This window comes from Bubalus bubalis, chromosome 3 (assembly GCF_019923935.1).
Source record: "Bubalus bubalis isolate 160015118507 breed Murrah chromosome 3, NDDB_SH_1, whole genome shotgun sequence".
Lineage (NCBI taxonomy): Eukaryota > Metazoa > Chordata > Mammalia > Artiodactyla > Bovidae > Bubalus > Bubalus bubalis.
Window position 1 is genome coordinate 42,680,247 of NC_059159.1, and position 24,659 is coordinate 42,704,905.

The following is a 24,659-nucleotide window of genomic DNA, read 5'->3' on the forward strand; positions in this document are numbered from 1 at the left end:
TATAGAATTTGCTTTAGATATCAAAAGCCAGCTATGACAGCTTTAAGGGAAAAAAACGCAAAAAAGATATTAAGTTTTGACACTACCCAGGCAAATTATATTTGAGGTGGTTTAAGAGTCAAAGAGTTTCCACATTTTAATAAATTTTTATATGTTTTGTGCCACATCTATATGATCTGACTAGATTAGAAAAAGAAGCAAATGGATTTGGGGAAGAGAGGACACTAGGGAATTTGAAAGTGGAGAATTAAAAAAAAAATCCTGGTATGGGAATACAGCCAGTAGCTTTAGAAATATTACCTCTTTGAAAGACAGGTCAACAACTGATAACCAGGCAAATATAAAACTGTATGTGATGAAATAAGCCTCTTGACTCATATTTAATCCTGGGGACTGGCATCAGCTGCAGGTTGGCATCCTTGCTTAAGGGCTGCTTCTGGCCCCCAATGTCCTCTGGAGAGCAAGGGGGACTGACCCTAGTGAATGGCAGTGCCCTGGAAGGTTGTACACTAGAAGCACGGGGCCATGACCTGCCTTTGCATGTCCGGCAGCTTATCTGTGGAGGCTGGTCCTTCCAGTGGACCATATACTGAGCCACTGGGCAGGATTTAATAGCAGAAAAGGAGCTTCTGCTCCCTCAAACTGGCAAAATAAACCTAGAAAACCAACTCAGTAGTGAGGCACTCTGAAGCTCTGTGAATGGGTTCCTAAGGGGACATGTCCACATGACAAAAGTACATGTGAAAACACAGATAAATATTAGATGAGACTTCTGAAAACTAGAAATAGCTTTATTTGGGCACGTGGGATTCTAGATGAAGTCTCTGTGCTTGAAATAAAAGTTTTCATACAATTTCTCTTTTAAGTCAGTACAGATGTGTATGTGTCAGAAATCAAAGAAGGCCCCCAATTAGTCATATTAGTGTGACTCTAAGAGGAGTGTCTTTCCCAGCACTGCATAGATAGAAATAGTAGCTGTGGAGGGTAAACCATGTGGCAAAGCTGCTTAGAAACCGCTTAGCTCCCTTGCTCAGAGAAAGCCATTCTTAAAGCAGCAGGCATCTCTTGGCATGGCTAGGAGTGGAAGCTGGAAGAGGAACAGATTGGAGGGTGGAACTTGAACAGGGTATTTAGGGAAGAGGCGCAGCGAGGGAGGGGTGAGAAGAGCCTCCAGACATAGCCTCCCATGCTGCCTGAAGCCCTGAAGGTGACAGGTTTAGACAAGGAGACACGTGTTGATGCAGGGACCAGTGATGGAGTGGGGTGAGGAGAAGCCGAGAATCAAAAAGGTCACTGAGGATATTTGTGTCACAGTTACATATTAAAAAAAAAAAAAAAGATCTGTAAGGGTGGACATGACTCAATGGCCAGACTGTGCCTGGTTAATGGATTCCTGCTTCTCATACCTGACTCCATCGAAGAAGGTTTAGCCCCTTAAGGAAAAAGTATTTTCGCTATTTCAGAGTCAAGTGACCAGTGAGTTCTCTGAGAAAAACGAGAAGGTATTGGTTTTAGAAGGGGATGACTGGGGGGTTCAGACCTCGCAGAAGGTCTGGGAGGAGTAAGTCTCCTGGGGCTCGGAGGTGATCTTCATCTCCCTCCCTGCCCCCACTCCTTGCTCCCCAGTAAAAATCAGCTACAAATCTCAGCTTGTTGGGAACAGATGGCCTTGGCTGACGAATAAGCCACCGCAGGCTGCTCCACCTGTTCTCGGGCTGGAATAATCAGCTCGAGACAAACATCGGCGCTGAAATAACTCATGGCAGCGGGTGATGCGCAGGCACAGATTCCAAAAATCTCTTAAATAGACCCCCTCCAACTCTCTCCCTTCCCCAGCCCCTAGAGGCCATCAGGGGAAGGTAATGGAGCGGAGAAGAGAGATAGAGCCCCAAGCTGAGAGCGATGGTGGAGCTGGTGGTTCCGCGGTGGGAGTGGGGGCGGGGCGAGGGCGGAGCAGGGGCGAGAACGGGGCGGGGCAGGGGCGGGGCGAGGGCAGGGCAGGGCAGGGCAGGGCAGGGGTGGGGCAGGGGTGGGGCAGGGGCCAGGGAAATACCTTGCCTCCAAGCCAAGCCAAGTTATTTCCCAAGAACACATGGAGAACGTGAGAATGGTTGGTCCCTGTCAGGGACAAGTGTGAGGAGAGCCAACCTGTCGGGGAAAGTAGAAAACTGAGAATCTGGGATTCTTGTGAATGTGTTCGTTGAAGAAGTGATATGCAAATGAGATCAAGCTACCCACGAATCTCTCAGCAGCTCAGACAGCTCCGCCGGCAGCCGCTTGGGGGTGGCTGCCCAGGGGCCCGTACTTCTGCGCACTGGTGTTCAGCCTCCCCTCACGTCCTTGATGAAGTCTGCTGGGCTAATGTTGCCTGACAGAGGCAGATGAGCCCGTCGGGGGAGTGACAGTGCTGGGAAGCAGTGGTGACGGCTGGTGTGGGGCGGGGAGGCCGGCGGGGTTGCTGGCTGAAACTGGGGTCTGGCTCTGGCGGAGTCAGTCAAGAGAGGGCAAGGATTGAGAGAAAAGAGCTGGGTTGATGGCTTGCTCTGGGTGCCTCAGGCACCCTTTGATCCAACCTCCTGGCCTGATGCTCAGAGTGTAGAGGGGCTCCGAGTCTCCAGAGGCTCTGCTGGCCTGGGGAAAAAGCCAGAGATCTGGGACACCCCAGTGCATGTCTAACTGCCAGATATGGTTCCCCTCAAGTGGTCCCTGTGACTCTGCCTGACGAATAGGGCTATGAAGAACACAGCTCTTACCTGTCATTTAGGGTCCCACAAACATGGTCTCCTTTAAAGCTGGTCATGCCACTGAGGTGGCCCCCATCCTGCTGAATGCCTGACTCTGATTCTCACCTTGCTGTATGTTAGAAATGCTCATGGAACTGTTTTTGTTTTGTATATGAAGAGTAAAAAACATAGTATAATGAGCTTTATCTATCAAACAGCTTCCACAGTCATCAACAAGCAATGAATCTTGCTTCATCTAAACCCTTGGATTATTTTAAAGCAGGCCCCAGATATATCATATGTTTCCCTGGTGGCTCAGATGGTAAAGAATCTGCTTGCAATTCAGGCGTCTTGGGTTCAATCCCTGGGTTGGGAAGATCCCCTGGAGAAGGAAATGGCTACCCACTCCAGTATTCTTGCCTGGAGAATTCCATGGACAGAGGAACCTGGAGGGCTACAGGCCATGAGATAGAAAAGAATCAGACATTACTGAGTGACTAACACTTTCACTTTCCAGACATATCACTTTGTGACTGAGCGCGTGCACACACACACACACACACCCATGGAAGATATTTGTTTAGTGTCTCTCCCTTAGAGAAAAAGAAAATGACTCCTTAAAATGTAACCACAATACTCTTATCACCCCATTAAAAAGTTATCAGTAATTCCTTAGTACCAAATATCCAATCAATATTTACATTTTCCTGATTGTACATTTTACTAATTATATTAGTTTTATATATTATTTATATGTATAATTAATTTATATATAATTATATGTATATATAAATAAAGTTGTTGCTCAGTCACTCAGTTGTGTCTATCTGCGACCACATGAACTGCAGCACACCAGCCTTCCCTGTCCTTCACTATCTCCCAGAGTTTGCTCAAACTCATGTCCATTGAATCAGTGATGCCATCCAACCATCTCCTCCTCTGTCACCCCCTTCTCCTCCTGCCCTCAGTCTTTCCCATCACTAGGGTCTTTTTCAGTGACTCAGTTCTAAGCATCAGGTGGTGAAATTATCAAAGTTTCAGCTTCAGTATCAGTCCTTCCAATAAATATTCAGGGTTGATTTCCTTTAGGATTGACTTGTTTGATCTCCTTGCTGTCCAAGGGACTCTCAAGAATCTTCTCTAGCACAATTCGAAAGCATCAATTCTTCAACACTCAGCCTTCTTTATGGTCCAAATCTCACATTCATACGTGACTACTGGAAAAATCAGGATTCAAACAACATTGAGGAGCTTTTTAAGAACTAAACCTGTGCCCAGGGCCTTTTCTCTCGGGGATTCTGATTTAATTGGCCTTGGGTGGGGCCCAAACATATTTTTTAAAGCTGTCTTGATGGTTTTAATGTGCAGCCAGGGTTGAGAAATGCTTTACCTTTCCCCCTACCAGTTTCCTGCCAATTCCTTCTCATCCAGGCTATTAAATGCTTCTCCCACCTCCAGCCAATAGACCAGAGCAGTTGGCATTCACATGCCTAACCTGGAGGTGTGTCTTTTCTAGGCTCCTCTTTCCAGGTGGGCTCCAACTCTCAACGGACACGAGAATTCCTTTTCTCTACTGATTCACGTACCATGTAGACCTGTTCCTACCACTTTCTCTCCTAATACGCCTGGTGTCTGTTCTTGCCTTGCAAGCATAGCAGATTTTTTTGTGTGTGTGAAAATAGCAAAATTCCTGCCTCAGGAAAAAGTGAGAACTTCCCTGGGGGCAGTTCTCATTTGGCTACTCAAGTGGCTCCTTGCTGCCTTGGAGCTGAGAGAGAAGCCTGCTGGGGGCTTGGCAGCAAATGTAAGGGAAACTGGGGACTGAGTAGGACTTGAACCCAGCACTTTTGGGGGAGTCTAAGAAACCTTTCTGTCCTGAAGATGTTGGCCCCAGGAGCATTTTAGAGAATTATGCCCACGTCCCTATTCGTAGCGTCTGCCTGCCTCTGCTCACCCACCCTGCCCCTCCACTCTGCCCCGCCTTTCAGATTTCTTCCTCCCTCCTGTGTCCCCCTGCTCCATGCTTCACTAACTGTTGGTGAAACAAACCTAGTCTAAAATAATGAGCAATCAACTACCCTGATGCTTGGGGCAGGCTGGGCAGGGGCAGGGGGGAAGGGGTAGGGAGCTGAATCATTTATAAAGCCTAATAAAGATGCAGATGAACACACTGACTTGGAGCCCCAGAGCTGGGCTTATTCATTATTCAAAGTTATGTAAATGCCACTGGGTCCTGCATGTTAGAATCCTGCCCCTTGTCCCCGCTGCTTCTTCCTGCCTGACAGATCCAGCCCGCCTTCTGCCTCCCCTCTCCCCTCAGGAGCTTACATTCATTTGCCCTGCCCAGAATCCCATTTCAGACTCTACCTGCTTTCTAGCCACAAGTCTTCCTGAGGCTTGTTGGGAGGTCCTGGCCTTCAGGCAAGATTGTGTGTGTGCTCAGTCACTCAGTCGTGTCTGACTCTTTGCAACTCCATGGACGATAGCCTGTCAGGCGTCTCTGTCCATGGAATTTTCCAGGCAAGAATACTGGAGTGCGTGTCCATTTCCTGCTCCAGGGGATCTTCCCAACCCAGGGATCCAACCCATGTCTCCTAAGTCTCCTGCGTTGGCAGATGGGTTCTTCACCACTGAGCCCCCTGGGAAGCCCATCAGGTAACACTGCTGCTGCTGCTGCTGCTGCTAAGTCGCTTCAGTCGTGTCCGACTCTGTGCGACCCCAGAGACGGCAGCCCACCAGGCTCCCCCGTCCCCGGGATTGTCCAGGCAAGAAAACTGGAGTGGGTTGCCATTTCCTTCTCCAATGCATGAAAGTGAAAAATGAAAGTGAACTCGCTCAGTCGTGTCTGACTCTAGCGACCCCATGGACTGCAGCCTACCAGGCTCCTCTGTCCATGGGATTTTCTAGGCAAAAGTACTGGAGTGGGGTGCCATTGCCTTCTCCACAGGTAAGACTATACAGGCCCAAATAGATGGACTTCTTATTTATAAAGATTTCCAAGGAAAGAATACCCTAAGAGTGTTATATACATGTTTTAATATCTCACAAATCTGTTTACTTAGTGATTGGGTGGATTTCCTGAGGTCTAACCTAAATCCCTCTTGCTGCAAGGAAGAGGAAGCCCATCATTGAAATAGAATATCCAATAGCCAAATTCTCTTCACTCACTCTTTTAGAAAAAAAGAAATTATTTAACTGCGCCGGGTCTTAGTTGGTACACATGGGATCTTCAATCTTTGTTGTGGTATGCAAACTCTTAGTTTCGGCCTGTTGGATCTAGTTCTCTGACCAGGGATTGAACCTGGGCCCCCTGCATTGTGAGAACAGAGTCTTAACCACTGGACCACCAGGGAAGTCTTTTAATCACTCTTTTGAGAAGTAAAATGCAAGCATCAAGTCACTCCAGCCCACTGTCCCTGCACTAACTCATCCTTGTTGCCTCCTCTTACCTTTCTATTTTCGTTTGTTGTTTAGTTGAGGCGTCCTGCACAGGGTGCTACTGGTGGCTGGGTGATGCCGTGTCTTGTATTCAAGTGGCTTCTTTTGTGTGAGTTCTCAGTATTTGATACTCCCTAGGGTTAGTTCTGCGGAGAAGGCAATGGCACCCCACTCCATACTCTTGCCTGGAAAATCCCATGGACGGAGGAGCCTGGTAGGCTGCAGTCCATGGGGTCGCTAGGAGTCGGACGACTGAATGACTTCACTTTCACTTTTCACTTTCATGCATTGGAGAAGGAAATGGCAACCCACTCCAGTGTTCTTGCCAGGAGAATCCCAGGGACGGGGAAGCCTGGTGGGCTGCCGTCTCTGGGGTCGCACAGAGTCGGACACGACTGAAGTGACTTAGCTGCAGCAGCAGCAGCAGGGTTAGTTCTCTGGTAGTCTAGGGTCTTGGAGGCAGTGCTCCCACTCCAAAGGCTCAGGGCTTGATCTCGAGTTTTGCATGGTTCTATATATTCTTTTTCACTGTTCAGGCACTCCTGTCCACTCTCAGCTGGTCTTCTGCATGCACTTCTGTGTCTGAAGGTGTATTTCTGATGTATCCGTGGAGAGAGAGGCACTCCATGTCCACCTACTCCTCCGCCATCTTGTTCTCCTGCTTACCTTTCTAAACAGGTGAACCTCATTCCGAATTAGAACCACACTCCTTAAGACCTAAACCTGTCGTGGTTTAAAACCCAACCAAACTCCGATTAGGTTTTCACTTGTATCAACTACACCACATACCTTCTCTTTTCCGCATTGGCACTATTAATTTGTGCCACACAGTTGCCTAGGTCTCAGGACTCAAATTACTTTCCCCTGACTCTCCTCTGTTCCAGTCTTTCCCTTTTCCCCCATCACCTCCTCATTTTTCAGATGGTGAGGCTGAGAGATGAAGAATTGGGTCAGAGTCGCAATGGCATCGATTGCCTGTGCTTTCCCTTCTTTTCTGGACTGCCTCTCCTCCCTCCCCACCCCCAATCTATTTTTAGCCTGCCTCTGTTTGCCTTAGTCTGGTTGGCAACCATGCCGGCCTCTTTCTCTTTGCTACCCTTATCTCTCCTCTGCAGCTCATGTGGACCCCAGTTGCCCTTCCAGAGGTCTCTTCCTGCTTGCCCAATTTATTTTGATTTTCTCCCATCTTGAAGATAGGCAGGGTTTCCACCTGAAAGTGGATGCCTGGCCACGCTCAAGCAGAAGGGAGGCAGGGAGATAATGCTGGCAGGTCTGCTTGGCAAATCCTTCAGTGTTACTAAAACCCTCAAGTTGGTCCTCTGAGCCTATCTGCAAGGGCTAGTCCTTTACTCCATAGCCATAGACTCTGTTCCCTGCACCCTCTCCTCCCCTCTGTGACCCCAGCCCACCCCCCATGAGAGATGCTCAGTTCCTCCCACTTGGGCTGTGTGCACATCCCTGCAGGTCCTCGCCTGCCTCCCTGGCCTGCGTGTTACCAGCCTCCTCTTATCCAATTCCTGCTTCTCTCCACTCTGCCCTGACCTCACCCCTCCCACACACACCCGCATGCCCCTGCCCCCGCCCCCGCCTGCACTCTGTTTCTAGGACACCCTGGCTCATTTGTAAAGGGCCTTTGCCAGCTCAGGCAGGGCTTGTCAGCGTCCCCCACTTGTCCTTTCTCAGCCTCCTCTAGACACTGGTCCCCTCCTTTCGCTGTCACCAGCAAGCTGAATAAGACTGGATATTTTGGAAGGGGAGCTGCAGCAGCTGGCTGGGGGAGGAGGGTGGCCCTGAGAGAAGCAGAGGCAGAGGGAGTGGAGGGCAGCCGTGGAACAAGAAGGAGAGAGCGAGCCCCAGAATCCTTTCTCCCCAACTTTGCCAGCTGGGGAGCTGGCAGGATCTTCCCCTGATCCCTGTCTGTACCTCATTTCTGTCTTGGTAATAACACAATACCTTGCTTTACAATTCACCATGTGCTCTTACAGACATCCTGGTATCTGCCTGGCGCACTCTCCTCCAAGTCTGCTCAATGAGTCTCACCCTGACCACCATCCAAAAGGGCAACCCTTCTCCCAGCATTCTGTCTTCCCCACTCTGCTCTGTTTTTCCCCCAACACACTTGTCACCATCTAATGTACAATACAATTTATTTATGTGTATTATTTACATGGGCTTCCCAGGAGGCTCAGTGGTAAAATAATCCGCCTGCCAATGCCGGAGATGTAAGAGACGTGGGTTCGATCCCTGGGTGGGGAAGATCCCCTGGAGAATAAAATGGCAACCCACTCCCATATGCTTGCCTAGAACATTCAATGGACAGAAGGGCCTGGAGGGTGGAGTCCATGGAGTCGCAAAGAGTTGCACATGACTGAGCGCGAGCACAAGCATGAAAGCATCAGCTACATGTCTGCTCCTCACTGGGCTGTAAACACCACAAGAGTAGAGATTGCCATAGATTGTTTTATTCATAGATACATCCACCATGCCTAGCACAGTGCCTGGCACAGAACAGAAGCCACAAATATTTGTGTGTTGAATGAATGACCTTATTGGATCCTCACACACTCCTTTAGAGTTGGTCAGTATTATTATCCCCTTTTTAAAAATTTTTATTTATTATCTTATTTTTGGTTGTGCTGGGTCTTCATTGCTGTGTGAATGAAGTTGTGGTGAGTGGGGGCTACTCTTTGTTGTGGTGCATGGAGTTCTCATGGCAGTGGTTTCTCTTGTTGCAGAGCACATGTTCTTGGCACACAGGCTTCAGTGGTTGCAGCACGTGGGTTCTAGAGCATGGGCTTAGTTGCCTCCATGGCACGCGGAATCTTCCTGGACCAGGGATCAAACCCTTGTCCCCTGCATTGGCAGGTAGATTCTTATCCACAGGACCACCAGGGAAGTCCCCCACTTTTTAAAATTGTGGTAAAATATACATAACATACAATACACTATCTTAACCACTTTTAAAAAGTATTTATTTGGCTGCATCAGGTCTTAGTTGCAGCATGCAGAATCTTTTAGTTGCCGCATGCAAACTCTTAGTTGCGGCAAGCAGTATCTAGTTCCCTAACCAAGGATCGAACCCAGGCCCCCTGCATTGGGGAGCTTGGAGTCTTAGCCACTGGACCACTAGGGAAGTCCCCCATCTTAACCATGTTAAGTGTACAGTTGAGTGGCATTTAAATACGCTCACAGTCTTATACTAACATCACCATCATCCATCTCCAGAACTTTTTCATCTTCCCAAACTGAAGCTCTGTGCCCATTAAACAATAACTCCTTATTTCTCTCTGCTGCTGCTGCTGCTGCTAAGTCACTTCCATAGATGGCAGCCCACTAGGCTCCTCTGTCCCTGGGATTCTCCAGGCAAGAACACTGTAGTGGGTTGCCATTTCCTTCTCCAATGCATGAAAGTGAAAAGTGAAAGTGAAGTCGCTCAGTCGTGCCCGACTCTTAGCGACCCCATGGACTGCAGCCTACCAGGCTCCTCTGTCCATGGGATTTTCCAGGCAAGAGTACTGGAGTGGGGTGCCATTGCCTTCTCCATTCCTCTCTCTAGCCCCTGGCCACCACCATTCCACCTTCTGTTTCTGTTAATTTGACTACTCTAAGTAGCTCACAAGTTTCCCAAGAGGTACTAGTGGTAAAGAACCCACCTGCCAATGCAGGAGACACGAGAGACTCGGGTTTGATCTCTGGATTAAGAAGATCCCCTAAAGGAGTGCATGGCAACCCACTCCAGTATTCTTGCATGGACAATCCCATGGACAGTGGAGCCTGGCAGGCTACAGTCCATAGGGTCGCAGAGTCAGACATGACTGAAGCGACTGAGTACACAACACACACACACACACACACACACACACACACACACACGTAGCTTGCACAAGTGGAATCATACACTACTTGTCCTTTTATGTCTGGATGATTTTATTCAGCATTATGTCTTCAAGGTTGATCCATGAGATGTAATATCATTCCCATTTTACAGATATGATTATCCTCCCCCCCTTTACTGAGGCTGTGGTTCAGGGAACCAAGTGAGAGCACCCAAAATGCAGAGTTGGAATGGTGTTTCATTCCAACTGGCTAGCTTTTATAATTCCCAGGACAAATCAGCATTAATCCATGTGCCTAGGCCTATACGGCAATTGAAGAGTAATTTCCTCTGTGTTTTTTTTCCTATGAGAATATTTTTACTCTTATTCTCATTTCCCACTTCTCCCCTCTCAGGGATTCCTCTGAACATTTCCAGCCCACCCAGTCCCAGTTTTTTTTTTCTCCCCAGAGCATGTTAACTCCTATTCTTTTGGGTCCAAGGGGCCCCTGTCTGGAGATGCTCCTGCTTCGGTTTCATCTGAATGCGCCCAACCTTGCTTGAGTCTCTGTTTACACCTCTCACCCCTCCACCCACCCTGGGGCAGTTATGAGCCTGTTTCCTTCCAAAGCAATTAGTGCAAGGAGGCCAGCTGACTCGGTGTTAATGCTGTTTCATTAAGTGGGAGCAATCCTAATGATAATAAAATGGCACATTTAACATTCAAACATTGAACAGGGTTTCTGAGCGAGTGTGTCTCTCTCTTCCTTTCTGGTAGAACAGCTCCATCTTCATAAAGACCTGACAATACACCTTAATGAGAGACTGGGGAGCTGAGCGTCTTTATGAGAGGACAAGAACCAGACAAAGAATCCAGAGAAAGAGGGTGTGGTGTGTTGAGGGGATAAAGACCCTAAGGAGTCCTGGGGTAATGGATTCTGTGGTGCTAATTCAGACAATTAAATTCTGTAAGAAATAAGGTCACATGGAAAATAAAGCCCGCCACAGGCTTTCATGCAAGGCAGTCATTTACTTATCTGTTTGTTCAACACATTTTTTTTTCAACAAACATTTGCTGCGCACCCACGACGAGCCACATTTTGTGGGGGTTCGTGATAGAGGATGCCTCTAGTTTTATGAAAAGGAGCTCCAAGGGCATGAATGGTCTACAGACTATCTTGTTTACCCTCCCCTAGGCAACTTTCGTCAGATCTATCCAAAATTCAACAAATGCCCCAGTGAAGAGAATTTTAATAGTTGTTTTGGTCTCCTGAGCTGGTCCTTATGCCCCTTCCTTACTGAGACATCCACCTCCAAGGTCCTTGGCACTCTGTAATTATAGAATACCTGATTGAACTGAAGCAAAAAAGTGGTGTGTGATTGGGGAGCTGGCCAGAGAAAGAGGTACGTTCAATCAGCCGGTGTTTATGGGGGACTGAAGAGAGGCAGGAGGAAAGGATAGCCTCCCACAGCCTTTTTCTTCCTCTTACATGTCTTTCCCAGCTTTATTTCCAACTCCTGGGCACAGAAGGGAAGCTGCTGGCCAGGGGGTCAAAGGTGGGCTTTGCCCAGGCTGGGAAAGCGGCTGATTCGAAAAGGTGTCAAGTCATAGGATGGCGTTAATTTCATGCTTAATTCGTACAGGATATTCCCCACGACAGGGGACAACTTGAACCCATGCCCTAGGGAAAGGAGAACAGGTGGTCAGGCATCCTCTTAGACAGGGACTGGGCTCCCTGGAAGTCCCCTACACAGTCCCCAGACAGGGTTAACCTTCCCACCGGTTGCACCCCAAAGGCAGAAGTTGCCTCCCACCATAAGCACCCCTTATTCTCTGATAGCCCCGTTCAGCCCCCTTATACACGCACAATCTGGACTTTGGCCCTCCTCTATCAGCTTAAAGCATGAAAAACACCATTCTTTCTTGCACTGAGGTCAGCTTTAAGGCACCCCATCTTCCCTCGCTCAGGCTCACCAGAGAATCCAGCACCAATGACAATGTTGTCGTACTTTGGGTGTCTATCAAGAACGAAGTGCCCATCGGGGGTGTTCTAGAAAGAAACAATCACACCTGTGTCCTTTGAGGATAGAGGGAGGAAGAAGAGCTGCAGGCTCAGAAGGGAGGAGACTCGGCTGGATTTCTTTCCAGAAAGAATGGGAACAGGACACAGGCGTGCTTTCTGCATGCCAGTGCCCTGGGGTACGCAGGTCTTTCTCATTTGTGCATCTGTCTCTTCTCGTACAGAGCTATGAACACAGTAGGTGCTCAGTTAATGTGTGTAAACTAACTTCAGCCAAGATGCCTCGGGCCCTGGTGACATCTGTCTCTTCTCTTTGTCCCCAAGGCCTGCTCAACTAGAACATCTTGCCAAAAACTCTTTTAGAGTTCTTCTGGGAAACATAATGAAGGACTGCCAGACGTAAGCCTGGTTTCCTAATGAAAAGGAATATGAATAACCTCTAAGGGGCCCTCTCGGGTGGAGGCAAGCCGACCCTCAGAAATGAGCTCATTTGTTTCAAGTCACATTCTATGTCAGGGGTCAGGCCGAGTCTGGCCCAAGCTGCGCAAGGCTGGTCTGCCCCATCGCCCTGCTCCCAGGGCTGCGGGAGGGCCTGGCCCGGCTGCCCACACACTTACTGTGTACATGCAATGCTCCATCACAGCAGGCTCAGGCTGCAGGTCAGGTAAGTGATCTCTGACAAAACCGCTCAGGATGTGGACATCTTGGATGTCTGAGAAAGCTGCCGGGCAGTCCCGCTCCTCGGGATCTGCATTGTTGCCGTGGTGATAGCAGACCTGGCTCCCAATCAGAGCGGTTTGAGCTGGGAGGCCCGGCTTCCTGCACACCACCCCCAGCCCGGCAGGAGATGGGGGGGCCAGATTGTACACAGAAGGCACCCCAGCCATCACCCCAGCCTTCCACACTCCTGTCAGATGCTTTTTGTTGCCATACAAGGTTGCCTAGCCCTCCGTTCCCCCACTAACCCTCTGTTTGCAAAGGAAGGGCTCCTTTTGCTGGGCCCCAGGACAGTGGGAGTCTTGTGTGGCACATACTGAATGGTGAAGTTGGTTCCTGCTGCTGCTCACTGGGGTCTGAGGGAGCTCATTGAGAGGGAAGTTAGGGTAGCCGCCCCAAATCTGCATGGGACCCTGTTAGCCTTCTCTGGGCCTCTCCCCTCACCTTCATCAGCCCTGGGTACTCTCTGGAGGGCAGCCCGTAGATGTGGTGAGGAGCCAGGCTGAGGCCCAGGCCCATGAAACACGGAAAGGCCTGGGACACACTGTAGCTTCCAGGAACCTTCTCTTGCCAGTAACACACGTTGATCCGCAGGGTCTTAGAGCAGGAAGAGAAAGTGGGAAACAAAAAGGAGAGCATTCTGGGGTCCTCCAGATGCCCTGCTCAACTCACCCATCTTTGTTGCACTCAGTTCTCGTGTCATTTACATGTGATATTATGTTGTGTGCGTGTGTGCTAAGTTGTTTCAGTCGTGTCCGACTCTGCGACCCCATGGACCATAGCCCCCCAGGATTCTCTGTCCATGGGATTCTCCAGGCAAGAATATTGGAGTGGGTTGCCATTTCCTTCCCTAGGGAATCTTCCCAATCCAGGGATCAAACCTGCATCTCCTGAGTCTCCTGCATTGGTAGGCTGATTCTTTACCACTGCACCACCTGGGAAGTCCCAAGGCCTTTATATATACCATTTAATTTAATTCTCCAACAACCCTAGTCCCCATTTTACAGGCTATACAATTGAGGTTCAGTGAGGTGAATGAACTTGCCCAAAGTCATCCACTAACACGTGGCAGGTGGCAGATTCAAGCTCAAGTCCCTCTAGGTCCAACTTTTCTTAAGCACGACCTCCCAGGCTTCCAGGTCCCCTTACCTGGAGAGGTAGCTCAGCTCCCAAGGGACGGAGGAGCCGGTTGGTCCAAGGACCTGCCGTGATGATTAAGCTCTTGGCTTGGTAGCTCCTGGAGGTAGTTTTCACCGTGACTGGTAGCCCTGGTTTTATCTCCACTACCTTCTCTCCATCATGCACTATGCCACCTAGCTGTCGAATTGCATCCTGAAAGGGCAGAACAGGGAAGGAAGAATCAGTTTTATATGTGGTTCACCCTGGTGGACAAAGAATCCTTCACTGAGGGCAGAAAAGAGAGGGCAGACTCTAGACCTCCTCACCCATATTGTCCAGGTCTAATAGGATATCTAAAATCGCCCTCCCCTACAGTCAAGACTAGAAGCAGCAGGGCAAAGGCGCTCCTCCAGCCGGGGGTCAGGGGATGGCTGATGGGGACCCAGGATGCCCAGAGCAGGAGCTGTGTGGCCCCTAACGATGCACCATGTCACCTGGAGGGCTCTGAGTGCCTTGTCAGCATAGAGAACTCCTCCGGACACCTCCAAGAGCCCCACTTCTCCCCTGGCCAACCGAATATTGGGGAAACGTTGCTTCAGTTCCTCAGATGAAAGACACTGGTGCTCCACTCCCTGCCTCGACAAAGTAGCCTGGATTATCTTTAATTCTGGATTCTCCTTCATTCCCAGCAGCAGTAGTCCAGTCTGCCTGTTAAAAAGAAAAAAAGAGCCCTACGTGAGAGTTTGCATCTGGGCCCTTCCTTCTCTGTCATTCTTCAGCAAGGGTCCGGGGCCAGGCATCAGGAAAGTCCTGGCCTCACATTCAGAAAGTAGGCAGAGACATCTCTGTTCCGTTGTGAGAGTCCCAATATTGAGCTGGTATCCAGCCTGTCCCTCAGTCTGCCCTTGGCTGTCACTATTGGTTTGCTTGTCCCTCCATCTTCCCTCCTCAGGCTCCACCCTGCCCTTGAGGACAGAGATCCTAAATCCTCTTTTATCGCCACACCTAGAAGTTGGTAAAGGTTGAATGAATTTGATAAGATTTCTTCCACTCCCTCCAGTTCCCTGACCCTACTCACTGTTTTGATCTCTGTTCTTCAGAGATCAAGGGGACAACAGAGGATGAGATGGTTGGATGGCATCACCGACTCAATGGACTTGAGTTTGAGCAAGCTCTGGGAGATGGTGAAGGACAGGGAAGCCTGGTGTGCTGCAGTCCATGGGGTCTCAAAGAGTTGGACACAGCTGAGCGACTGAACAACAACAACTTTATCTCTTTTCCCTTCCCCAACCCCTTGCTGTTTCTTTTCACTGTCCCTTTTCCGTGGCGTATCATGGTTTATCCCTTCCTGTGTGTCTATCTCTTGGTTCCTTCTCAGGCTGCTTGTTTTGTGGAAAGGGTCCTAAGTTGGTAGTTCTGGCTCTAGGTCCAGTCCTGGCATCCTCTCTGTGACCTTGCTCTGATTGCTCACTAAGCCAACCCCCAGATTCCTCCTCTGTAATGCATGGCTGTTGGACTATCGGAGGTTTCACATCAGAGAGGGTATAGAAATGGCCTGAATCTTTTTTTTTTTTTGCTTGTCATAATACCTGGGGGTTGCCATTCACATTTGGTGGGCAGGGGCCAGGGATATTAAACCTGGGAAGTTCAGAAAAATCCCACCCAAATGCCAATAGTGCCCTCATGCAGAAACCCCAGTAGACAGCCTCTTAGGGCTCCAGGAATTAATTCAGTGATTCGGTGATTGTGTTTCTCCCTGTACATCCCTGTATGCTTCTTACTCTGAGTGAAAGCCGTTTCTGTTCAATGCTTTGCACCTCTCTGTCACCAGAGATCAGAGCTGCCTTTTTGTGGAAACTGATAAAAACAATAGAAGGGTCACTTTGGCCCTTGGGACCACTCCTGCAGTCCCTCTAGGTTCCAGCAGCCACAGTGACAAGCATCAGCCTGACACATCCCCCAGGTACTGTATATAAAGCTCGTAATAGCCTATAATGGAGTCTCATGGATATTACATGCTTCCAAATCCCACATTATCTGGTTGGGGGGATTAAAGAGAAGATTGGGAGGGGGTAGGGACACAGCAGGCCCTGGGGCCGGTGTCAGTACACAGAGCCTCGCAGTGTGCCCAATCCATTTGCCATGGCCCCCGCCTACTCAGCATCCACCACTGATGAGAAAGCACTGAGCGCCTCTGCCTCTTCAAAGCTCGGCAGAGGGAAGATGCTGTAGAAATCCCCACCTGTCAGCAGACAGTCCTTTTCCTGTGGCCCCAGAAGGACTTCAGATTGGGTTTCAGGTAATGAAAACTCGCCTAGTAAACTCCTTGGTCAACAAGAAAAGGAAGCCACCCAAGCACACGTTCTTGAGCCCTTTGTACCCCATGAAAGCTGTGGCTGGCTACAATTCTGCTCAAGTCCTGGCTTCATTCTCACCTGAGCAGTCATAATATCAGATCCCTGACCCGAAAATTCCTGAGCAGCATATTTTAACCTCTGCCTGCAACGTACCAGCCTTGGTCTCTCGTATATTCTGAGATTTACTTTCCTTTCATTTTACTCTCCTTTTCTTCCTCCCTTCTTGCCTTCCTTTCTTTTTTCCTTCCTTCCTTCCTTGAAATAAGAACTCATCTTACAGGAATGTACTGCATGGAGGAAATGAACTCATGCCAAGGCAACGGGCAAATCTGTCAAATTATGAAATACTGAGTGATGTTCTAATTCCCAAGCCGTCCTGTGGTGGCTGAAGCGGGAGCACCCCATCCCTAGGAGTAATCAGCGAGCTGATTCTGCCGGTGAATGTAATTGTGCCGATTGTAATCATTTTGCTCCAGCTCTCTGCCCCTGTGGCATTTATTTCTTAGCCCAGATATTGATCTAACAGTGGGAAATTTTCCGTCTGAATTTGTGGTGCCGGACCCTCCCCTAGTCCGAAGATGCGTTTGGGAAATTCTCATTTTCCGTGGATCACAGCTGAGCTATTTGGCCCGAGGGAAACCATGCACTGCTGGAGAAATGCCTTGGATTGGAGAGAGATTTTTTGACCATTATGAGCAAATCGGAAATAAATGTAAAACACTGCCTGGAAATGCAAAGGCCTGTCATTATGGGAGATAGGTGAGAGTCTCCTGTGGGAAATGTTTAGAGAATTGGAAATCAGTCAATCAAAACTGGGATTGGAGAACGGGCTTTTTCTCCCCCAGTATGAAGATAGATGACTTCCACGGGCAGATTGAAAATCATTTAAGTGCTTATTTTCTTAATGGCTTTTCCTAGATCCCAATAAACAGTCTGCTCATTCTGCATCAATTTCTCACCCCCATGCTCTGGGCCTCCCTTTTCTCTTTTTCTGCTCAGACCCTGGCTACCAAGTTTGGGGAGGAAGAGGGTGAAAAGGGACAAAGATCTCACAGGCCCCGCCCCCCCCAAAAAAAGAAAGACCAGGAAATGAGTAATCAGGGAGTAGTCAGGGCTGGTCTAGAAAGACGGCACCTTGAAGTGAGGCTGGGTGCCAGGGAACTCTGAAAACAGTTCAGCTCCGAAGTCACAGGACATCATCAACTGAGTGCTGAGAATTTGGTGCTAAACTGTGCCTTCTTCCCAACCCTAGCTGGATCCAGTGCTACGAAGAGATTCCTCCCAGCAGCCTGTTGACTTCTGTGTGTGTATGTGTGTGTGTGTGTGTTAGTTGCTCAATCATGTCCAACTGTTTGCAACTCCATGGACTGTGACCTGCCAGGATCTGCCCATGGAATTCTGCAGGCAAGAATACTGGAGTGGATAGCCATTCCCTTCTCCAGAGGATCTTCCTGACCCAGGGATCAAACCTGGGTCTCCCGCATTGCAGGCAGATTCTTTACTGTTTGAGCCACCAGCGAAGCCCTTGACTTCTCTGTGGCCCTATTAAAGCCTTAGACATGATAGAGGGAGTTGGCGATGAGGGATTTTTACCAGTTACTACAATAGGACAGGAGGCAGGATGGAGCTGGGAGGAATTGGGAGGGGCAGACAGCTCTCCGTGCATCTGCCATCTCCCATTCCAAACTCCAGCTTCCCCCTCTCTGGGTGAAAAGTGCCAGGCAAGCCAGCTCTGAGAGTCACCTTGGGAAAGGGACTCCGATAGGACTTGGTAACCGCTGCTGTCTTTGTTGGTTTTCGAGGCGCTCCTGGTGTTTCATCTTCAGCTCAGTGGGCCGAGGTGGAATTGGTTAACAAAGACTGCTCCAGGGAGGGGATGTGGCTGACAAGCCAGACACTTCGCAGACACAGGAAGCAGCAGCTGCGGAGGGGGCCACCAGGTTCTGCCAGCAGCTGTACTGCCTACGGCTGTGATCTTGTCTGATATTGTCAGCTAAGCAGGGGCAGCCGGGGTCAGGAGCTAGATAGTAGGACTCAAAGGGAGAAGGCGGGGGCAGGAAAGAGATGGGCCACAGAGCTGGGATTTGCTCTGGGTATCAGCATCCTGGCTGTACACATCACAAAAGACTCAGACCTTGTGATCTGACGCATGTGTCATTGTCTGTTCCCGGAATATATGCAAATATCCGGAGCCCACCTATATTCAGTATGCTACTGTCACCGGAAGTGGCAGAGCAGAATGAAAAGAATTGGACAACCACCTTAACTCTCAACTCCTGAAGGCTTTTTTAAAAAAAATCATCAAATATCAAATATCAAAATCATCATCAAATATTAAGTAAATATATTTGTATCTATCAGTTCAATTATGATATTGTGCTGGTTCCTCCAGAAGAGCTTAGGAGAATAAGAACCACACGGCTGATGAATCATTTAGAAAATCAGAATTAGGAACCAAAGCTCAAGGAATTGGAATGGGAAGTATCTGTTCTGTGGCTCTGTGTAAAATAACTAAATAAACTAGCGTGCCTGAGTAAATTAGGTTGGCCATAAGGAAGGAATTGTTAATAATAACAACACAATAATAAAAGCACTATATAGAACTTTAAAGATTTTTCAAAGAACATTCACTTCACTCTTCATTTTCTGTAAGTGGGGCTTCAAAGCATAGGGAGAGTCTTTTTTGGGGGGAAAGCGGAGAGAAAGTCTTTTAAGAGGGGCTAGGATACGTCCTGGGCCTCACACGTGGCTCACTGGTACAGAATATACCTGCCAATGCAGGAGACCCAGGTTCGATCCCTGGGTCAGAAGATCCCCTGGAGAAGGAAATGGCAACCTACTTCAATACTCTTGCCTGGGAAATCCCATGGACAGAGGAGCCTGATGGGCTACAGTCCATGGGGTCAGAAAGAGTCAGACACGACTGAGGCATGAGCACATGTACACACACATAGCAACCTTTGACCTGGGATAATTTAGGCATAAACTTGTATGGAGACAAGAGATGGACAAGGTAACCAGTCTGTGGTATTTCCTAAATCAATCAATCAATTCAGTCACTCAGTCATGTCTGACTCTTTGTGACCCCATGGACTGCAGCACAACAGGCTTCCTTTCAACTCCCTGAGCTTCCTCAAACTCTTATCCTTTGAGTTGCTGATGCCATCCAACAGTCTCATCCTCTGTCATCCCCTAAATCAGGAGCCAGCAAGATATGACCCAGGGGCTATATCAGGTCTGCCACCTGTTTTTGCCTGTCCCACAGCCAAGATGGTTTTCATGTTTTTAAATGGTTGATGAAAAGCAAAAGAATATTTCATGAGATGAAAATTATGTGACGTTTCAGTATCCATAAATAAAGTTTTATTGGAACCCAGCCATGGTCATTTGTTTTCATATTATGGTGGCTCAGATGGTAGAGAATCAGCCTGAAGTGCAGGAGACCCGGGTTCAATCCTGGATCAGGAAGATCCCCTGGAGAAGGGAATGGCAACCCACTCCGGTATTCTTGCCTGGAGAATTCCATGGACAGAGGAGCCTGGCAGACTATGTGGGTCACAAAGAGTCGGACAGCTCTTAGCGACTTTCACTTTAACTTTATTCGTGGCTGTTTTCACAATGGCAGAGTTGAGTAACTGGCAGAATTGAATCGCTGCAACAGAGACCATATGGCCTACAACGCCTGCAAAACTTACTATATGGCCATCCACAGAAAGTTTGCCAAACTCTGCTCTAGACTAAACGTTGAGTAATTCTGTGAATTGCAGTACTGGTTAAGATCGTGACTGGTCAGTGGCAACCCTCTCATAAGTTTGTGGGGAGAATTAAATGAGTTAACATGGATCAAGTACTTTTAGAACAGCCTTAATTTCCTTTTTATATTTTTCTAGCTGAACAGCATACAAAATCTTCCCTGACGAGGGATCAAACCTGTGTCCCCTGCATTGGGAACGCACAGAGTCTTAGCCATTGGACCCCCGGGGAAGTCCCAGCTTCTTATCATAAGCACTAAAACATGCAGTGATGATGATGATGGTGGTGATTTGTCAGGTACCATTCTAAACCCTTTACATACTTAGCCTCACAACAGACCTAGGAAATAGACCTCTATTTTGCTGATGAGAAAACTGAGTCTCACAGAGGTTAGACAGCTTGCTCCAAACCACACAGCTAAATATGTCAGAGTGAGCTGATATCTAGAGCCAGGCCTGCCTGATTCCAAAGCCCTTCCAAATTCCTGCCTTCCTGCCAAAGAGGATTGTGAGATCATGAGTCTCCTATCCAAGGGTCCCTTTCCCTCTCTCCAGTAGCCCTTCCCCTTGATGTCCATGCTTCCTGCATCCCATCTGCCTCCTCCTGCATTTCTTCCCCCCCTTGCTCAATGGAGATAGATCACAGCTGACCCAGAATAACTGGAAGGAACTGCCATGTATTCAAAGGTGCTAGGCATAGTGCCAAGTATTTCATAAGAGTCTCGTTTAATCCTCACAAAGCCCTAGAAGAGAAAATGAGGTGCAGAGAGGTACAGAAACTTTTCCAAGGTCACACAGCTGGTAAGAGGTAGAGCACAAAGTCAAATTCAAGCCTGTCTGACTCCAGAGTTGTCTGCCCTCTGAAAGATTCCACTTTCCAAACATCTCTCAGTTGCCTCCTTGTCTTCTGGGATGAAGTGTGCCCTCCAAGACCTCGGCAGGTCTTTCAGCACAAGATACTCAGCAGTATTCACAGATGGCTGACAGAGAGGGGGGTCCCTTTGCCAGGCCACCCCTCAGCAAGACATGCTCCTTTATTTGGGTGCTGGGTGCATTAGCTGCCTCTGGAATCAATCTGTAATTAGCTGCCCTAGCTGTATTTGCATAATGGATTTCACTTTGTTCTTAAGTTAATGGTGTTTTTGCAACAGAACAGTAACCTCTTGGTTCCTGGCCATTAAAATAACTGCCACCCTGTAGGGTAGAGCAGTGGTTCTGTAGGAAGTTCAGTTAAGAGCCATAGAGAAGGTGGGAGGATGATACGACGGGTAGTAAAACTTCTCTTTGCCTCCTGGGTTGTCGCCTACTTCCCCATGAGTATTTGAAAGGTCGTGGTTGGGGGACGGATCTTAAGGGTCAGAAAAGACATGGGAGCAACAGGCTCCCATGGAAATAGCTGTAGGCTCCCTCCATGGCAAGCAGTGCAGCCTGAGGAGCATCGCCATTTGTTCCCATGGGAGGAGGTATGCAGAGAAAAATGAAATGGATTTATATGGTTTGTTCTAGGGGTGAGGACCCAGCATGAAAAGTTGTGATACTAGTAGGAATATAAAGAATCAAGCAGAGGGACTTCCCTGGTGGTCCAACGGTTGAGAATCCACCTTGCAATCCTGGAGACACGAGTTCGATCCCTGGTTGAGGAACTAAGAGCCTACATGCCTTGGAGCAACTAAATCCATGCACCAAAACTACTGAGCCTGCGTGCCTCAACTAGAGAGTCCATGTGCCGCAAAGAACAACGCAAGATCCCGTATGATGCAACTAAGACCCAACACAGCCAAATAAATGATTATTTTCTTAATTAAAAATAATCAAGCAGAATTCTCCTCCTCTATTTCAATCCCTGCCCCAACAGTGTTTCTGTCAGCTCCACGAAAATGTAGATACACACTCTAGCTCTGGGCACCTGCCCACTGTCTTTCCAACAGCTTTCCCCAAACAACCTCTGGAAGCCTTGGACACATGGTCTGAACCCAGCCCTGGAACTCAGAGCCTGGCCGGAGCCAGCTGGACCCGTGGGGGGATCATGATGACAGCAAGCAGAATGCCTCCATGTGTCTAATACCTCCGAGACCCTGTGTGTCCCTTATTGCACATCAAAAGTGTTCCTGGCACCACCCCTCTCATGGTAAAAGCACCCCCAGGTGCCAAGCCCCAGGATTCAAGGAATTCTCCCCCATCAACCCAACCTGTATAATTGGGTTCCTGCCTCATGCTCCAGCTGGGCCCACATGGAGTAGCACTCAGCCATCATCTGGGTGTAGAAATCTTCTGGGTACGCCCTTCGGATGATCCGGCTCTGCCCATGGGAGCTTCCTCGGGAGTGCGGGAGAAAGAACTGGAGATGGAGAACAAGAGACAGCTGCAGCTGACACCCCTCCCCTTTAGGAGCCAGCTCATCCTGTGCTGTCAACAAGGAGCACTTATCCTTCAAATATTTCCATACAGTCTCCCTTTATGGCCAAGTACTGACTTGGCTTCAGAAGAGAAGTTCTTCAGTAGTTCTAACTCATGCCTCCTTTTTGCTAACATCATTCGCATCCCAAAGTCCCTCTGTGAGTTAGTCTTCAGTCATCCTGTTGGAAACTCCATTTAGACTCTTGGAGAAGCAGAATTAGAAAGATGCTTTGAGATCTTTCTAGTCTAGGCTCCTCATTTTATGGACAAGGAAACTGATGCTGACTCTTTCTCTGTAGTTCAGATTGCTCAGGACAAGGGATCTATCTTGGGATTTAACAAGAGACGGAGTGTTTCCTGCGAGGTTGGACCAGGAATCCCTCAGGCTTTGAGAAAACTGATCGAGAAATGAAGAAGGTTTCCAACCAATCTAGCTCATTACCAAGAAGAGAAACCAAAAGCATCCTGGATAGATGCAGGTAGAACGGGAAGGTGGAAAGCTTGGGAAGGTGGGCTGGGTGGACCTGCCCTGGGAAGGACCCTGTGGATATACAGGGCCTACCTACATGTGCAGTGGCCAGTAGATTGCACTTCATGGGGTCACTTTTTTATAAGGAAAAAAAAAAAAACCTAAGTCTCATTTCCTGTGTATCAAACAAGGAGACTGCTATTATCCAGAGGTGACAGAAGAAAACAGAAGCCTCTGCTGGGTTGCAAGGTAAGGGGCCAGAAATATGCCAGGACAAACCCTGCCTTCTAGGCGGACTAATCAGCCTTTGCCTCCAGGCAGAATTACCTCTACTTAAGGTTACCCAAAGCTGAACTGATTACTTTTCTGGGCCAGAGCAGCCATTTTGGCACAGAGGATCCTGGGTAGACAGAAGGTAGAGCATGGGGCCTGGGACATTTCTTGGTCAAAGACAGGATCTGGGAGGCAGCAAAAGAGGAAATGTGCCTAGAAACCCAAAGCAGGTCTTAGGGAGGGTAGAACTGTCTTTGCATTGTCATGAAACACGCCGGACAGCTAAGCTTCACACTGCAGAGAATTTGTGATGACCAGGCCCTTTGATTTGTAATGATCAGGTCCTCCACCCCACCGTCTGCTGGCTCCAGAAAACCCTCTGGGGGTTGGGGGAGAGGAGAAAGGGACCGGAGGTCAGGAGTGCAGAGGGAACACAGTACCTGCTCCAGCAGGAGGACTTTCTTGCAGTGTTTGGCCAGGTGGTACGCCGTGAAGCAGCCCTGGATGCCTGCCCCGATCACAATGGCGTCATAGAGCTCCCTCTGAACAGCCATCCTGCCTGCTGAATTAGCCCTACAGCCTCAGAGACCACAGAGACCTCAGAGACCAGAGAGGGCCGGCGGAGGCAGGCTCCAGACCCAAGGAGGAGGAGTAAAGCAAAGTCCAATCTGGTCAGCATTCCCACAGTCCCCTGGGCCCTGGCCTTCGCCCCGCTCCTCCCAACCCCCAAAGCCTGGCACTGGGCTCAGCCCCCGCCTCCCCTGCAAAGCAGAGCTGGGGAGTCTGATTTGTGAGGTTTAGCCCGGCTCAGCTGCCAGCCTCACCCCTTGCATCCCTCTAGCTTTCTATTCTTGGCTCAATTATTGTCATGCAAATGGACTCCTTCCTATGCCACCTTCCTGTCTCATTACGATCTTTGTCTCAGGACTCCGGCCCTGGAATTTCAATGCCTCCTAGACCCAGCCGGGCACTGGGACTGCTGCCTCCCCCTGCTGTCTTCCCACTCTCCAGCCTGATTTCCTTTGGAGACTCTAGAGGGCCCGGCTAAGAACTTGGCACGATGCCCAGGGTAAGACCCACCTCCCTGGTGGGTGGTGAGGTCAAGGGGGTAGGCTCAGGGGCCAATTGGGAGGGCAGGTTTGTGATTATGAAATTATTCTCAGCGTGTCTGACTTGTGTCTTTTAAAAAGGAGAAAGGGAAATGATCCTGAACAAATGGAAAGGACAGAGTAAAAGGAAGAGCTTTCTCTGGAGACACAGAAGGGGACCAGGCACTAGCCTAGGACATGAGGGGCCCTGGAGTGAGGGCTCCCTCTGTGCCAGGCAGTATGCTAAATGCATTTGGGACACAGCCAGGCTGTGTAGGGCCTAATTCTTATACAATTTGGGGGGACTCTTGAAGAAAAGGAAAGGAAAAATTGTGAATACAAAATTAGTTGCTAAGACTTGGAAAAGATTGTGCAATTAAGGAGCCCTGTGGTTGAAGTTTCATTAGCTTTACGGTGAATCAGCCTCTACATGCATTATCTAGTTTAATCCTCACAGCCCTAGATGTAAATATTGATATTTTTATCCCCAC

The 24,659-nt window shown here is 48.8% G+C and overlaps 1 protein-coding gene and 1 non-coding gene across 3 annotated transcripts; both read right to left on the minus strand.

Annotated features, from left to right (window-relative positions):
* Window positions 1-6,003: 6,003 nt before the first annotated feature.
* TRNAV-CAC lies at window positions 6,004-6,076 on the minus strand. The gene has a single exon. It is a non-coding gene; the product is annotated as a tRNA-Val (tRNA).
* Window positions 6,077-10,985: 4,909 nt separating this feature from the next.
* Window positions 10,986-23,745, minus strand: PIPOX (pipecolic acid and sarcosine oxidase). 2 transcript variants are annotated; one of them, XM_006042164.4, is made up of 8 exons: window positions 23,521-23,743; window positions 22,131-22,279; window positions 14,327-14,540; window positions 13,863-14,045; window positions 13,158-13,310; window positions 12,614-12,772; window positions 11,951-12,026; window positions 10,986-11,657 (listed from the first exon to the last, which is right to left on the minus strand). In XM_006042164.4, the coding sequence occupies exons 1-8, from the start codon at window positions 23,632-23,634 to the stop codon at window positions 11,527-11,529; spliced, it is 1,179 nt and encodes a 392-aa protein (XP_006042226.4). In that variant the 5' UTR covers window positions 23,635-23,743; the 3' UTR covers window positions 10,986-11,526. The 2 variants fall into 2 exon arrangements, with proteins under 2 accessions (XP_006042226.4, XP_025136765.3); XM_025280980.3 differs by lacking the exon at window positions 12,614-12,772 and having other exon boundaries at window positions 23,521-23,745.
* Window positions 23,746-24,659: the final 914 nt, after the last annotated feature.

What these genes read in the sequence shown, in the direction of transcription:
- PIPOX (XM_006042164.4), bottom strand. Translation starts at nt 23,634, where the DNA reads ATGGCTGTTCAGAGGGAGCTCTATGACGCCATTGTGATCGGGGCAGGC. An exon ending in TGGAGCATTGCATGTACACA is followed by an intron (nt 12,027 to 12,613) that starts GTAAGTGTGTGG and finishes GTTTCTTTCTAG; the next exon opens with AACACCCCCGATGGGCACTT. An exon ending in CATTGGTGCTGGATTCTCTG is followed by an intron (nt 11,658 to 11,950) that starts GTGAGCCTGAGC and finishes TCCTTTCCCTAG; the next exon opens with GGCATGGGTTCAAGTTGTCC.